This window comes from Pseudopipra pipra, chromosome 5 (assembly GCF_036250125.1).
Source record: "Pseudopipra pipra isolate bDixPip1 chromosome 5, bDixPip1.hap1, whole genome shotgun sequence".
Classification (NCBI taxonomy): domain Eukaryota; kingdom Metazoa; phylum Chordata; class Aves; order Passeriformes; family Pipridae; genus Pseudopipra; species Pseudopipra pipra.
This window is the reverse complement of record NC_087553.1, coordinates 63,385,036-63,401,231: the sequence shown is the minus strand read 5'-3', so window position 1 is coordinate 63,401,231 and position 16,196 is coordinate 63,385,036. Positions and strand designations below refer to the sequence as shown.

General features: G+C 35.6%; 1 protein-coding gene across 8 annotated transcripts in view; it reads right to left on the bottom strand.

Annotated features, from left to right (window-relative positions):
• Window positions 1-16,196, bottom strand: part of CCDC146 (coiled-coil domain containing 146) — a 69,835-nt gene that overhangs the window by 14,459 nt on the left and 39,180 nt on the right. For 7 of the 8 annotated variants that reach the window (XM_064656398.1, XM_064656396.1, XM_064656402.1 and 4 more), the window contains 8 exons: window positions 9,439-9,496; window positions 8,706-8,882; window positions 8,044-8,117; window positions 6,493-6,720; window positions 5,394-5,580; window positions 1,925-2,020; window positions 1,439-1,609; window positions 48-136 (listed from right to left, as the gene is read on the bottom strand). In XM_064656398.1, the coding sequence (XP_064512468.1) occupies window positions 48-136; window positions 1,439-1,609; window positions 1,925-2,020; window positions 5,394-5,580; window positions 6,493-6,720; window positions 8,044-8,117; window positions 8,706-8,882; window positions 9,439-9,496 (1,080 nt within the window). The remainder of the gene's footprint in view (window positions 1-47; window positions 137-1,438; window positions 1,610-1,924; window positions 2,021-5,393; window positions 5,581-6,492; window positions 6,721-8,043; window positions 8,118-8,705; window positions 8,883-9,438; window positions 9,497-16,196) is intronic. The other variant, XM_064656404.1, reaches the window with a different exon arrangement.

Sequence of the window (16,196 nt, the reverse complement as noted above, 5' to 3'; positions counted from 1 at the left end):
TACATTACTTGGATAATGTCTTTGATGTATTGTTATTATTTTCTTACTGGTTTTGGATATCTCTTCTCCTCTTTTTATAGACTTTTAATTCAACATTCCTTCTTTTTAATTCTTTAATAAGACTTTGGAGTTGGATCTGAAATTTAAATAGAATTTAGTGAGCACTTTAGATATATCAAAGAAACGTCTTCAAAGAAATTACTTAGAACAGCTCTTAGATGAGGAAAAGACAGTGAAAGGAGATAATTATAGGAACTTTTTCTAATGATGATGAAATATTTTTATTAAAATGACATCAAAGAGCACCATTTTCCCATCTATATTAAGCTGACAGTGACTGTTACTAATGTAGATAACTTGATGCTGCATCTTAAATGCTTGTTCCCCTGAATCTGCTGTTTCTACTAAGCAGCCTCTCAATTCCATCACTGTATCATTATTTGGCATATGCATTACAGAATTGCATGTTTACAAATAAAATTTCTTTTTTACTCAATCCTAACTTTTAAGTAATCACTGATGATTGAGCAGAATGGTACTTGTGCATTCTGTTAAGGCTCTGGACCTTTTGATTTCAGTTGTGTTTAGTCCTCAATAGCCTGGGCCATTAACATTCAATGGATAGGCCTTTTCTCCCCTCCCACTTACCAGTGGAGGAGATTGGTATTAGGGAAAGCTGGTGGGTGATGGATTGCAGCTTTGGGCACATCTGTATGTTCCTGAATTTGTATTGTTTTATTTTTTTTTTTTAATCTGTTTATAGACTGATTTTTATTGAAGGTACAAAACCTGACATGTTTGTTTATTCTATTTCTATAGGCAGTCAAAGATTCCCAAGGTGCTAGAAGGGTGGCTTAACTAATTTATCTGAACACAGACATACATTTTGGAACATAAATAGTTGGTTCCCATATAGCAATTTCGTATTTAGTAAATAGTGTGTGACATCACACCACACACATGATATTATAATAAAAACAAATTAATAAAAATGCAGGCAGCAAACACAATGACTAATCATAGGAAAACTTTCCCTTTGCTTTCTCTAAATCAATATAATTAGTTATGCCTTGAAATTTAACAGGAAAATAAAGATTTCTGCCTCTCCTTGGAATGAGTAGTGTTCTGTTTTTCTCCTGATGTCCATACATTTGTAAAATAAAACACACAGTTGTACTTCTGAGAATCTTGGGTCAGGTTATCTGCTTTTCTGCCTCTTTCTTTCAAATTGTTCATTTTATTCTATAGGCTTGAAAGAAAATGTTTTTTCAAATACCTTGTTTCAGTTGTGGAGTGATATTTTAATAAACTGCAGCACTGCACCACGAACTGCCAATGAAACACCACAGTATTGTGTGAGCTTCCTGTGTTCTGATGGAATTTCAAAGCTATATCAGTCTTTACTTTTGAGAAGTTTTCCAAATATATAATTTTTTACCTTGGCTTTCTGAACATCCCTGGATTTCAGTTGCCTCTCATCAGCTCTGAGAGAAGTCAGATGTATAAGTTTGGATAACTCAGTTCTGCGATTTTCCTGCTCTTTGAAAAGCAAGCGTTCTTTAGCAATGCATTCTTCTAACATGTGGGCATCCATATCTGAGATCATTGCCTAGAGAAAATTAAATTTAATTCCTTATGCATCAATGCAGCAGTGTTGGCAAACCCAAAGTTGAAAATACTTTGGGCTTATCTGCAAAGTAAAAAATTATACAAACTACATGGATTTAAAAACATAAATATTTTTTAAATTTTTTTTTAAATTACAAACAAATGGTCTTTAAAATTGAACAAATACTATGCCATTTTCTCATCAGAAAGCTGCAGCTAGAAACTCCCATTATTTTTTCTTCAAGGAGTTCCTTTAATCTCATGTTAGAAAACCAACTGTTACAGTGAAAAAATGTGAGAAAGCAGAACTCAGTACCTGTTCAGCCAAACGTCTCTTGAGCATTTCAATTTCCTCCTGCACTTCTCGTCGTCTTTCTAATAATGCTTCATTATTTCTTGCCTTAGTTTCTACCTAGAAAAATAAACCAAGCTCACTGAATGATGCAAACAAAAAATGAGGAAAATGTAAACTGCAGAGACTCTATTTGTAGTTACTCAAATTAAGACATTAATTTTCTTTCTTATTACAATAGTTAGTCCAAGAATGCTTCATTGAGTATAGTTCATCAGCAACTTCTCAAAGTTTCTCAAATTTTCCTTTTAAGAACTATGAACACTAAACTTCGCAAAGCCCAGTTTAAGGAATGAATTTAGAAGGCTTATGTTTTTCAGCAACTAAACTGTCATTAAAAAAAACAATAATCACAAAAAGAGACTATGTAAAAATGTCACCTTCTAAATTCACGAAGGATTTTCAGAATTAAATTCCGACCTTACCGAAGGAAAAAAATAGATCTACCACTGACTTTAGTACAGTCAGTATTTCACATCTATGTAGATTGGATATCATATTTTTTCTTTTCATTATTAAAGTGGGATTTTCCTTAGGCTCTAGAAAGTCAAAACTAACAACACAAATATTTATGTACTATTTTTTCATAAACATTATGGGAAAATTTCTTTATTCAATCAGATATTAAAATTATGTGAAGGAATAAGTTAGAAACTACCTCTCACTAAAATATATCTGAACAATCTCACTACAACTACTTGCACGTTATAACTTGTAAGACAAAAGGTTGTATTGACCTCACTTTGACTAAATTCACTTAAAAATTCTTTATGTTTATAAGCAAGTAAGAAATAAACGCAGCATATGCAGGCATATGTTACCTATCTAATTGATGGGGACAAACTTTTTAGCAGGGCCTGTTGTGATAGGACAAGGGGTAATAGTTTTAAAATAAAAGAGGGTTGGTTTAGATTAGACACAAGGAAGAAAGAAGTTTTGTACAATGAGGGTGGTGAAACACTGGCACAGGTTGTCCTGAGAGGTGGCAGATGCCTCATCCCTGGAAACATTCAAGGCCAGATTGGACTGATCTCAGAGCAACCTGATGTAGATGAAGGTGTCCCTGCTTATTGCAGGGGTTTGAAATAAATGACCTTTAAATATCCCTTCCAACCCAAATTATTCTATGATTCTGTGATTCTAATTGCAAGTCTGTAATTCATATGGGTGGGAAAGAAATCACATTTAACAACACATCTGGAAGATTTTCAAAGATATCTTCCTCAGATCTCAACCAGATGTTAGAGATCAAAACACTATAAATCAATACTGATAAGTAGATGTTTTGCATTTGTGATTTTAACTTCTGTGATAACACTGTAAAATTAAACATTCATTTGCATTAAGTGAAAGAGAAACAAGAGCACAGTAAAGGTCAAACTGTGGAGTTAATTTGGTTGCAGCTGCCAGCTCAGAGATTTGATTTGACTTAGGTTTACTAAAAGGTCAATAAAACTTGTTCTAAGAAAGTGATTTTCACTCTTGTTGTGGGAGCAAAAACAGCTTTTCTTTGAAGCCTATATTAGTTACCACTTCTGCTGTGTTAAAGTTAAAAGCTCATATAAACATCTTTAATCCATTAAGGACTTTTGTTCACATAAGACATGGCTAAATTTAGGCACTTCTGGCTGTTTCTGCATTGGCCTGACTGAAGGAAAGGCACGCATGGAGAGGAGCAGCAGTTCTGCTCCAGGCTGGTGATGGCCGGAGCTGCAGTTCTCTTTCACACAGAACATCGGCGTTTAGCAATAGCCGACCTTTCACAACTTACTAAGAAGAAAAACACATTTGAAGGAAGTGTTCCTGTAATTTCCTTGTTCTAAAAACCAGTCATTTTGCACTTAGCTTATGATTCAAAATAAGAGAAATTTGGGGAAGCACGCTGCCATATTGCTGCTTCTGCAATCACATATTTAAACTAGCAACTGATTCTTGTGATTTTTTTCACTTGGAATCACAATGAATAAATGTGAATCTAGGGCTTTAAGTAGTTAAAGGAATTTTATCTACTTAAAATGGGTTTTTTTAACTTTTACTAGGTGTGCTCCCAAGTCTTAGACATTAAAATTGCCTCTACATAACAAAAGCCAAACAGGATCAGGGTTGACACTTGACTCTCCCATACTGCAGTACTGCCTTTGAACTGACTGCTGCAGAGGAGCCATGATTTCACATTTGCTCTTCTAAAAGAGCTGGGAAATGAATCAGAGAAAACACCAAGCATGGGAGGATGGGCTAAAGCAACTATATTGCTGTGGCCTGTTTGCAGTAGGGCAGCATCCTGCAACTTCTTGAGTAAAATACTGATTAGAATTCCACTTTTGTCTCTCCTGCCATTCCCTTTCCTCTACTCCTCGTGATGATGGTACTTGTAAGATACATAAAATGTTCTTGTCCTTTCAGTGCGAAGGAACTGGGCTGGGATGGATTTCAATCTCACCCCAGACTGTGAACTCTAATCACAGTTGTCGGTGAGTTACAGAATTTGATTTTAGCATTACATGTGGTTTAGCATTAAAATTGTGGTTCTCCCTCCAGGAATATTTCTTTAATAGGAGCACAAGAAAAAATGCCATCTCCTAGATTCTCTTAGCTGATTCTCTTAGCTAAGCTTTAAGATCAAGGTCTGGAATGTGAGTCAGCCCTATAAACATTATTTCAGGGAATTCAATCCAAAATTTTGTTGTGTAGTTATAGAGCTTTCCTCCCTCCTCACAGGTAAACTTATATTACTAGGTGAATACAAGTGAATTCAGGAGGAATTTCAAGAGAGATAAAAAGATATTGTTTAATAATATTAAATCTTATCAAGTAATATTAATGTTATTTAAATAGAAAAGCTAAGTATGTATGACTTTTGATATGAGATAGTTATTTTTTAAAACTTTATAGTGAAGTGATGTAAGTAAGACTCTTTTCTGCCCTGAATTGCTTAGATGGACCAAGAAAAATTTCAAAGATAGTGTCAAAGTAGGAAACATCAAGTCCTGTGAAAAATATTCACCTAAATAAACAAGATTAATTTTGTAACACTGACTTACAATTCAGACTAAGCAAGAGCAAGTATAGGAGAAAAAAGAAAGAAAGAATAGAAGAACCAGTGATGAGAGAAAGAGAATATTAAAAATTTATAGGCATAGTAAATTTTTAAGAAAGAACTGGAAGCAGAAAAGAAAGAAAATGCTTTGAATACACAAGCAGAATGAGACTTTCCTTTAAAATCACCATTGTCAAAAGCTTAGGTAAAACAGAAAAGAGTAAAGAAATATTGAAAACGGAATGAGTGAAATACTAATGCAAGGAGGAAATGAGGAAGTTGAAATAAGTCTTCTCCCCTTCCTTCTTCTAGGACTGTCAAGAGATTTGAGGACTGTCATGAAAGATTTCTTACAAGAAAAATTAGAATCTTTATGATCAATGCATTCATACAGACCTCTGATTTGAGTCTTTTATGTTGTGCCTTATCTCGTTCCACAGATTCATAAATCACACCCAGTTGTACTTCCAACACTTTTAAATTTTTCAGTTCTCTCTCCTTCTGTGTTTGTTTTTGAGTGAGAATATCACGTTGGTTTTTGTTCTCTAAGATACATTTATTTAAATTGTTTTCCAGAATTTCTCTATGGAGATAGACACAAAATTTTAGCAACTTCACCAAGACATATGTGTAAATAGGCATGGCCATTTTAATGGGTTTCGAGTACCTCATTATTATGGTGGAACAGCAAGATAAACTCACAAACTACTGACAAAAATTCCCTAAAAAGGTAGCATTTTTATAAATGTAATCAATTCCAATATTATTCGTAATTATGTCAATGGGGTCTCATAGTCGGTTCTAAATATGCTAAAAAATCCAGGGAAACTAGCACATATAAGAAGACACAGTTTTTAGTATGAGGTAATATTTCAATGTAAAGAGGCACAGGTTTTTAATACAAAACTTTAAAGAAAAAAGCATTGTTACTGAGCATACAGCCATGATTACAACTATACATGTCCCTCTGCAAAGAAGGAATAATTTGAAGCTTGCCATCAACCTAGTAGTTTATTTTACTTTACCAAGTATATATAAGCTCATAATTCAAGGGAATATTAAAGAGATGAGTAACCAATCCCCACTGAAATTCAGAAGTTCATGAGTGCAGACATCTATGTTCCTCATTTGAAAATGAAAATACTGACATACTCTTTTCTTCTTCAGTTTACTTTCAGTGGGCTGCACAGGAAAGAAAATATCTGTACTGAAGAGAGAAACCTTCTACAATATTGCCCTTTTCAGGGCAAAATCCAGTTTCACTCTCCCAGGATTTTATCAAATGCTTATGCTTTTGGATATTTTTCTTCAAGCCAGATTCCAGATTCCAAATTTTTATATAAATATTTCTGAAGTCAAAACCAAACCTGATCATTTCCAGTCTGCACTGGTTGCAGCCTAAAATTTGAAAACAGAAGCAATACAGCAGAAGAAAGAAACAGACTTTTGAGAACAGGGAATTGTTCGCTCATACTACATGGCTTATGTCTCTAACCTGTCTGATAGAATTGCTAATTCCTTCTCTGTGTTAATTTCTAGTAATTTTGTCAAACTAATGCGTTCTCGTTCTTTGCTTTCTAGCAAAACTTGGTTGCTATCCAATTCCTTCTTTACATCTTCTCTTTCTTGTAAAATCTCTTCAGTCCTTTTTTCAATGGCTTTCAGGGTTCTATTCAACTCTCCTATTTCATCATTAAGGGCTTCATTCTTCTTCTCTGCATCGCTGTGGATATATTTTAACAAAGCAGTAGGGGTTAATTTTTCTACATGCATATTTAAATGGCAGAATGTAATTGGACACACAGAATAATTTCACCTAACAATATAGGCTATATGTTTGAAAGCAGACTACACAGTGAAAAGCTTCAAATTGCAGTACAGTTCAACAATAAAATTGCAGTTAGGCATGGGACTAATTGAGAGTTTAGCACCATTACAGTGTTAAAAAGAGTTCTAGCAAACTGATTTCTGGTAACATTACTAGGTACATAGGTGTGACGCTTCTAAATATTATTCCTAAGACTGGGAACTCTGGTTAGCTCATTCTGTGATGTGAGTATAAAGTATAAAGATTCATTTAAGTACTTCATTAATAGCAATCTACACAATGTAGGTTTTAAAAATTGCTTCTCTGTAACACTATAGGGAAAACTTCTTAGATTTATGATGGCAGAGTTACATTATGCAGAATAGTGAGGAAAACGTAGAAGAAAACCATCATACAAATTTCTTGAAATCCAAGAAATTTAACATAATAAACATAGCAGCTTCTGTATTAAAAATAGGGACTGGAAGCAGGAGACACAAAAACTTCAGTGAACAAACAGGGTACAAACTCCATCATTCATCCTGATGGCAACTGGACCTTTGGGATCTGTGAGTGACCTGGCTGAAACTGCACAGTGCTAATTAGGTTTTACACTTACAGAAAACAGCACATGCCATGCTTCAGGGGAGAAAAACCCCAGCTCCACAAGGGAGAGAAAGAAAAGGCTGGCTACTGGCTTACATTTTCCCTATTGAAGTATTAGAGACCACAGTTTATGTCAGGAGCTTACAGCAAAGCACCTGTGACTCAACAACTGGTACAGAAGTATCAAGGGAGAATGATCATGCAGCTCAGGCCAGACTGTCAGCTGTGGAAGCTGCTGGTTTCACCGAGCCCAGCAGAGATTAGCTAATACACAGTCCCTAAGCACTAGAAACTGAAAAAAAAGCCTAATTGTGAGATTACACGGTAACATTATTTTCCACTAAACTTCTACTAAGTGTCATATATAGTAATGCAGCACAGTAGGATGGTTAAGCAAATTTTGACCAAGCTTTGCTCCAAGTCTTTCTTTGTTGTACTTAAATTTACCATGTTTCACTCCATATACTATATTTTTCAGTACAGTGCATGGATTTTAGGTGAATAATAGATGCCTTGTTAAATGTTGATCCTAATTTTAATCAAGAACTATCCTCAATCATCTCTATAACAAATGGATTGGAAGAAGTCATACATATATATTTATGTATATGGAATTATCTATTAAAAACATACATTTTTTTCCGATATATCTTCTCAGTTTCTTTTGCAAGTTGTTTTGGAACACCAAGGATCTTAACTAGCTCACTCTAGTGACAAAACAGAAAGGTTTGATTAATAGCCTCAAAAACTGATGAGTTTTCATAGCAGTAATATTCACTTAGAACTGCTGTGAACATGGGTAGAAAATGTGTTTTTTAATTACTTATGTTTGTCCCAGGGAATTGTAGCTGCTACTTTTGAAAATAAAAATTGATATTTACAATTTCATTATATCTGCAAGATAAAAATCATGCTTGAATATTATTAATACATTTTTAAATGTTATTTATCCATGGAAAGGAAAGTAGCAAACCCAGGAATGTTTAATCATATATCTGTATTAACTTTAGTCTGAGCAACCTACAATAACACAGTATAGCAAAAATGTCTTTATAGAAACTATTTTTTAATCAAAACCATGACTATTATTATTTCCTAAAGGAGTAATAAGGATATGGCACAGCAGCATGTTTCATGCCTATTGAAAAATTATCTTATATATAATGTAATGCCATATATAATGGATTTGGAATGACAAAAAACATCAAGAACATTCACTATTGGACAAAATATGTATCATATACACATCCATGCACACACAGAGATAAACATAGGCACAATTAATTTTGTGTTACTTTTAAATTAGTCTGCATGTCCAGAAGCTTTTCTGTTTCTTCCTCATCTACTAATATCAGCTTTTGTTTGGATGAAACAGCTTCTTCTATTGCATCAATTTCTGCTTTCCTCTCATCTACTTCTTTGCAGAGCTCATCACAATTTTCTTTCAGCTGTTTAATTTTCTTATTTTCTTCCTTTAAAAATGAAGTAAAAGATCAGATTAATTTTATTTTCCTTTTTACATTTTACATACTTGAGATAATACAGAATCACCAACACTGAACGATGACAACATTTTTTGTGTGAAGGTATGGAATATATTTTTCTTTACCAGATGTGTGTTTCTTCTATCAATAACCATCAGAATATTATTTCCAACAAAACCACATATATTCATCAGGATTTCTGACTGCAAATGTATTTTTCATGCTCACATCCTAGAATCAAAAACCTGCAGCTATCTTTACATGCAGTATCCATTTGCTGAATACAGTAAACATTTTCTGAGTAAACAAAAAAATCCAGATCTTTTCTGAATCAGTTATTTATTGCTTGCCCTGAAGTTATCAAAACTGAATTATATAATATATCCTCTCCTATAAAATCTACTTCTTTTAAAATCTATTTTTCTCTGTGTTCCATATTTTAAATAAACTCTAGAGAGACACATCGTGAAAATATTTTCACTATTATTTTTATACATTAGCTGACAGAATATAAAACATTGTTTTTCTCATGTTTTGTACTTACCTGTTTTTCTGAAATTTTTTCATATTCATTTTCCAGAAGCCTTTTTTCTTCTTGCAAACTACAGTAAAAATCAAAGAAGAGCTAAATATATTAGTAATATAATACCCATTACTGTAATATAGTAAATGGCAAAAAAGTATGGAAGCCTGTCCTGTGTTAGACTAAAACACATGGTGAATTATGGCCAATAGAAAGGTGTCCCAATTTAAAGGAAGGTTGCTGACTGGTAATTCAGGGTCCTGAAAACCAGGTTGTACATACGGAATCTTTCTCTACAGTCCACACATGTAAATTTTTGAATCTGATTTTTCTTAGTCTGAGCACCTCCTGCAGGGATGCATGTACGCCTCACTCACCCTTGCCTTTTACTAGTGGCACCCTACACCCACAGTTTCTCCCAACCTCAGAAAACAAAATTTTAACATGGAAATAAGGCAAAAGGAAAGAGGAGGTGGGTCATAAATAGTCACAAAGACATCACAAGAAAGTCACAAGAAAGTGCAATTGCTAGTGAGAAACTTTCTTCTTCCTATGAATGATTGCTCCTCAAATCCGAACAGGATCCTGTGAAAAAAAAATCCTGAAAAGTGGCAGGGGTTATAGGCTACGCCAAAGGGGTATGAGAGAAAACTAAGTTGAATAACCACTGAGAACTTAACCTGTATCCAAAACTAAATTGCAATTTAATTTCAGGCAACAATAGAGACAAATGCTGAAGAGATGAAGAATGAGGAAAGGAAGAAATAGGAAAGCCCTTGATCTTCTGGGTGTATTTTTAGTAAGGCTGCCCTAAGGAAGATGAAGGAGTGACTACGAAAGGGGAGCTCAACCAACAAGATTGTTGGATGTACATAGGGAGCTTCTTGATGGCAGGTAGGTAAATACTGGTAAATACAAAAAATTATCCCCATGGAAGGTGTGTCTGTACCTCCCCAGTATATGCAGGAACAATTCTGCACCTATAGGAGGTAAATGGGCTACAGCAGCCCGCATGCCATCACAACCAAACTGAACTTAACTGAGTCATGGTGCTACTGATTGGCAACAAAGAAGGCAGTTTGTTTCAAAGTAATTAGTATGTACAATGACATTTCTGAGTCTCAGGGTGTAAAGGAGTAAAGACTGCAGCTGAGGAATTGGTGGCACAACCAAATCCTCTGTCCCAGGTATAGCAAAGAATCATCTTGTGTGCTTAAATGTGTTTCTAACTCCAGTGGGAGGATGTGCTGCTCAGGTTTCCCTGAGACTCAGAGCAGCCAGATAGAATAAATAACTCTTTAAATCAGGGGAGCATTAAGAGAAGGGGACAAGCTTCACTGGAACACTTGCGTAACTTGGAACTATAAACTGGGGTAAGGGAATCCACCCCACCTACCCAAAGCAGCTATTACAGTTGCTTCTGAATGTGACTGATACAGAAGAGAGGCAGCTGATTGCTATTTGTTTGGGGTTTTTTTCTGAAACCTTTCAGTAGCAGTGTAAGACTTTGCATGGTGGTGGTGGTTCAGGTTTCAGAAAGTGTGTGGTCCTGGTAAGAGAGATCAATCTCCAAGTAGCCAACCTTGTGGAGGACCATTCCTAGGATCTTATGTTCAACTCTTTATCAGTGCTGATTTAAGGTTCTTCCTCCCCTCCTCCCCCCCAGTTCCAACACCCACGCCCTCTCATTAAACTCTTACTTTTCAGTCCTCCAAGAAAAGGAGTGAAGCTTATACCTGGAAGTCTCATGCAACATATTTTCAGTTACAGTAAGAAAACAGTGAAAAAGGGAACTGAGTTGGTGGTGTTGCAATTCAAATAAAACAAAACAATATGAATAAGAAGCTCTGGCTCAGATAAAGAGCAAAGAGAAAATAAAGACACAGAGTAGATGTTGTTGATTTACAGAATGCATGCATGTCTGCATGGGCAGAGTACAAGGTGCCTCCACAGGGACTGGTAAGTCCAAAAACTAATTTGAATGCCAGTGTTTGAACACCCATTGAGTGAATGAGGTTGCAAAACAAAACCTTTTAAAGAAAAAAGTTGAATTTCAATCAATCTCCCCCCCAAATTGATAAAATTAATTTTAAAAGTTCTATTCCAAAATCATATTCCAAACACATTTTGGAAGCATTCCTAGTTGTGCTCCTAGTTGGGACTCACATAATCACACTAGGGATAATGAATGTCCACTTTGCACTAATACCTGTAACTGTTTGACTGCCACAAAATATTATTAAATAAGTCCTGTGCAAAATGATTAAAGAACTACTGCATTGCTTGTTGTCAGTCCGTGCTGTGCCCTCTTTAATATCACGCTAGACGATCAAAAGAGCAATATCAAAAATCAGGAGGGAGAGCAAAGTTGACACTGTTTTCATTTTGTCACATTCCTCACTCATGAGGACAGATTCCTGTGGAACCATTCCAGTTTCACAACAAAGACTTTTCCATCCAGCAAAAATAAAATGATTTGAACACCTCATTTTCTGTGACATAAACAAAGACAACACTGAACTTGAAGCAGCAAGCTACCTAAAGAGCTGGCAGACCAACTACTTGTACAGTGAAGGTGGTAAAAAAGGGGGTAAAAAGAAAGAAGAATCGCTTTTGAGCTATTAGTTTGATCCAGTTGCCCATATACAGAAGTCAGACTGTCAGCCCAGTGTTAACATTCTCAGGCTTCCTTACTGTCAGGGATAAAGACAGGAACCTCCAAAGGGCAGGTCGTCTGTCATCCCAGGTGCCTATTTTAGGATGAGATAAATTACCAGTTTAAGATAAAATATTTCTCTCTGTGGACTCTAAACCAGGATGATTAAATCAGATTAAGAAATCAAATAAGAATCTTCAAAGATTTTAAATTCAGTCTTTGATTTAATAGGTGGACACAGAAGTTTATCTAAGGTAAGCAGAGAAATTACATTTAGCATTTGAATCTTGTAATCTGTAAGGTATGGATATCAATCTCATGAGTGTCTTACTTAGACATCAATCACAACAACAAACAAAATAGCTGCAACTGGTACTAGGCATTTATAATTCCCATTGTTTTATAGCCCTTCTTTGATGATTGTATTTTTCCACATCACGTGGTTTTTATTATTGTCAATATTATACCTATAACAACACACATAATGAAAAGAAGATAAAACTCTTAAGGTTAAACATTGATGTGTGCAAATGTTTCTAACACCGCTTTTCTTATTTTCACAAAGCTGAATAGCAATACTGTACATGAAAAGCTGCCAGGGATGCAGATGTAATGAGGCAAAAAAAAGCAGTTGAAAATTGGGCCATTAATAAAAATACATTCCAGATGTTTCCCTGAGAGATGTTTACAGCTGCAAACTGACACAGAAATAAAAAAATTAAGACAAAGAGATTAAGAAATGTAGTGGTAGTTGTCAACAGAGGTCCATTTCAGTTACCTCACTAAACAGCTACAATGCTGTTATCATTATTAGTCCCCTCATGCAAGAAAGTGAACTCTTTCAGCTACTCTGTTTTATAGCTGGGATTGCTGAGAAATCCATAGAAGGTGCTTAGCACCTCCCAACTAAAATCTAGTGACCACAAGTAGAAGATATCACAGCTGACAAGCTGCCAGCATGAGATTCCTGTAATGCTCTTAGCTGTAATTAGTTTGGAGGTACTGGAGAATGCAGTCACAAGACGGGCTGATAACAACTTCAGATGTGACTCCGTTTGTTTTACTTATGGCTTGTAACTCTTTACTAGAAAAACTATGGACAAAAGCTTAACTTTTCCCTTTTTAATTATTGAGTGACTAATACTGAAATATTTACAAGCATTGAAATAATTTTCCATATTTGCAATCCATCTACAGGGACAAACTCAGTTTTGCAATCCTGACTTGCATGCAATCACAGAGAGTGTGAGAGTACTTGAGTGAAGAGACATTTTGCTACCTGCACAAATGACTGCGGGACCTGTAGATTGAACCTAGGTTTTAAAATAAAACTGCTTTCAAGAATCAGGCACCTTTAATCTCACAAACTCGTTATAGATAATTTTAGTACAAATCAATTGCTTATTTTTAAATGTATTGTTTAGAAGATAGATTAATTTAGATTAAATATTTATTATTTTTCAATAATAAACTACTGTTGATATCATGTTCCAATAAAGAAAAGCAGCTTTTCTTTATTTTATCTCACAAACCAGGACTCCAAGCCTCACACAGACATTAAAGTGAAACATCTCCTCAAGCTAGAACAAACCCTTTATGATCACACCAATCCTTTTCTTGTTCTTCTGCTACTTTGATTTTTCAGTCTATATTCTTATTTACTGAGCCTTCTTATCAGTTATATGAAGAAATGTCATGGCTCTGAACTCTATTTTACCAGAACCAAATGGAGATCACTGTTTTTCCTTTTACTTTATTAACCTTGTCTGGTAGTTATTGAGAGAAAGAATACTCCTGGAGTCAGCTCTGACTTTGGGATAGTGGCCCAAGCTTTAAAAGCTCAGTAAAATGATTCCAACTCTTGCTCTCTGCCTGTGCTGTGCACTCTGGCACACACAATAGCAACGAGCCCAGTACAACCATATGGCACAACTGGCCACAAGCTGGAAGGGGATGCACACACCTACAGTGGGAGTACACCCCATCCATGCAGTCACCCTCAGGGTGACTTCCCTGACAGCTGAAGTGTGTCAGAGGTGCTTCTGAATATCTCATGTACCTGTTCAAGCTATGAAAAAAGTTACAAAATTCCTGAAAAGCTGCCGATACTACAATGCTGAAGGCAATTTAAATTTACTCTGGGAATGTTGACTACTCATTGGAACAATAAAGAATTAAACCAGAAGACGAAATATCACCTTCAGTTCTTGAAAAAGGTATCTGATCTAGAAAAAAAATTGTTTACAGGTAAGCAAATAGGAAATGAAATACGGACGAGGGAATACAGAATACTAGGAGACCTTGAGACAAAAAGTAACTTAGCTAATCTTATGGTATACCCATATGACTCCTCAAGAGTGAAACTTCATTGTTGTCAGATTTGATTCCAAGTGCAAAAAAGATGCTAAATACTCTTAGCTATCAGAGAAAGTGAATTGAGGCAGGAAAGAAAGGCGTCAGAGATAAGAGATGCTTCAGAGAAAGAAAGGCTTACAGAAACAGGAAAACAGATCTGCAGAGTCCCTCTCTCACTTCCAGCTCAGCAGTATTACTGAGTAGATATTTTCAAAAAAGGATAAAGTAGATCAGAGACACAAATATTCCCTTCAAAAACTTTTCCCCTCCATGCTCCCTGCCTGCTATACATAAGAAGGTAAATAAACATGTTTGTTTTCAGACTAAACAGCCATTAGTCATAATTCCCAAAGAGAAGTTTACTTGTAAGTGCCAAGCACAGCTGGGACTGTATTAACACAGTTGGACAACAAGGAAAACTGTGTTCCAGAGAGATCAATGGCCAAGAGAGGCTGGACCATGAGTTTTTATCCTGAGAAATGGAGGAAACCAAGCAGCCACCTAACAACAAACTTCTAATACCTTTGATGCAGTTTCCCCTCTTTGACATGGCCAATGCACACACACATTTCAGAAAACGTTGCTTTATTTTTGTTTAAAACCAGCAGGCATATAGATCTTCATTTTACATCAGTGTTGCTATTAGATCACCTGCTGCTTACAACTCTATTCTGGACATTCATTTTCACTGTCTTTCACAGGTACATAGTCCATCCCTTCTTTACAAACACTTATTCACACCCAGTATCTGTTTTTCTTCATAGTCCATTTCTCATTTCCGTACTACATTCACTCACACATTCCCTACATATATTCTGCTAGTCCTGTTCATTCTCTGCTACTTCAACATCAAAGGCCCTGTAATATCATGAATATTTCTGGAATTTCTCTCCCAATAAACAAATCCACACATAACCAAGGCACATCCTTCTCACTCCACACCCACAACATGCATAAGATCCTATGCTACCATCAGGCATGGAACAGATTCCAAACAAGGAACAATTAAAAAATCTGTAGCTCTTCGGTTTAGAAAGTTGACAAATTGAAGGGGGAATGAGGTTGTACAAAAGAGATCTATCAAATCATCCTGCAGCAGTGAAAATGAGGAGAGGATCAGATGTTCGTTTGTTGTCTCATCCAATACAAGAACTACAGGGCACTAAATGAAGCTGTAGGAGTCAGGTTAAAAAAAAGCGAGAAGGTGGCAGTTCTTATGTAGAGTTCTTATGTAGTTAATCTGTGGAAATCATTGCCCGAGGTGTTGCAATGTCAGAAGTTTGCTGGGGAGGACACAGGAGAAGTTCAAAAGAAGAGGGGTCAGCTGAGGATTCCCAAATACAGAGGACTGTATTTGGCTCACGAAATCCCCACATCACAAATGGCTGGGGCTGCACTTGTGATCTCTGTTAGATAACGCTCCTCATGGAGCTCTGCTTGGACTGTACAGCTGGGTTTGATCCCGGGCAATACATAAGACGGAAGTTTCTTATTACAGTGAAAGAACATTTTTCATAGTATGACTGACCCAAAAAGTGTATTTTTAATCTGCAAAATAGGTTATTGAGTTCATATATAAATATTAATGCAGTAAATGTGCAAGGATAATTGAAATAATAGCTAAACTGCATTTTATATAGAACAGAATTCTACTTTTGACTAGAGGTAGAAAATAGAGAATGGGAACATATCCCCTAAACATATAAATCCCTTCAATTTTTTTGAAAAGTGATGCAAAATCAGTGAAAAATGTTAATGAGGTCAAACA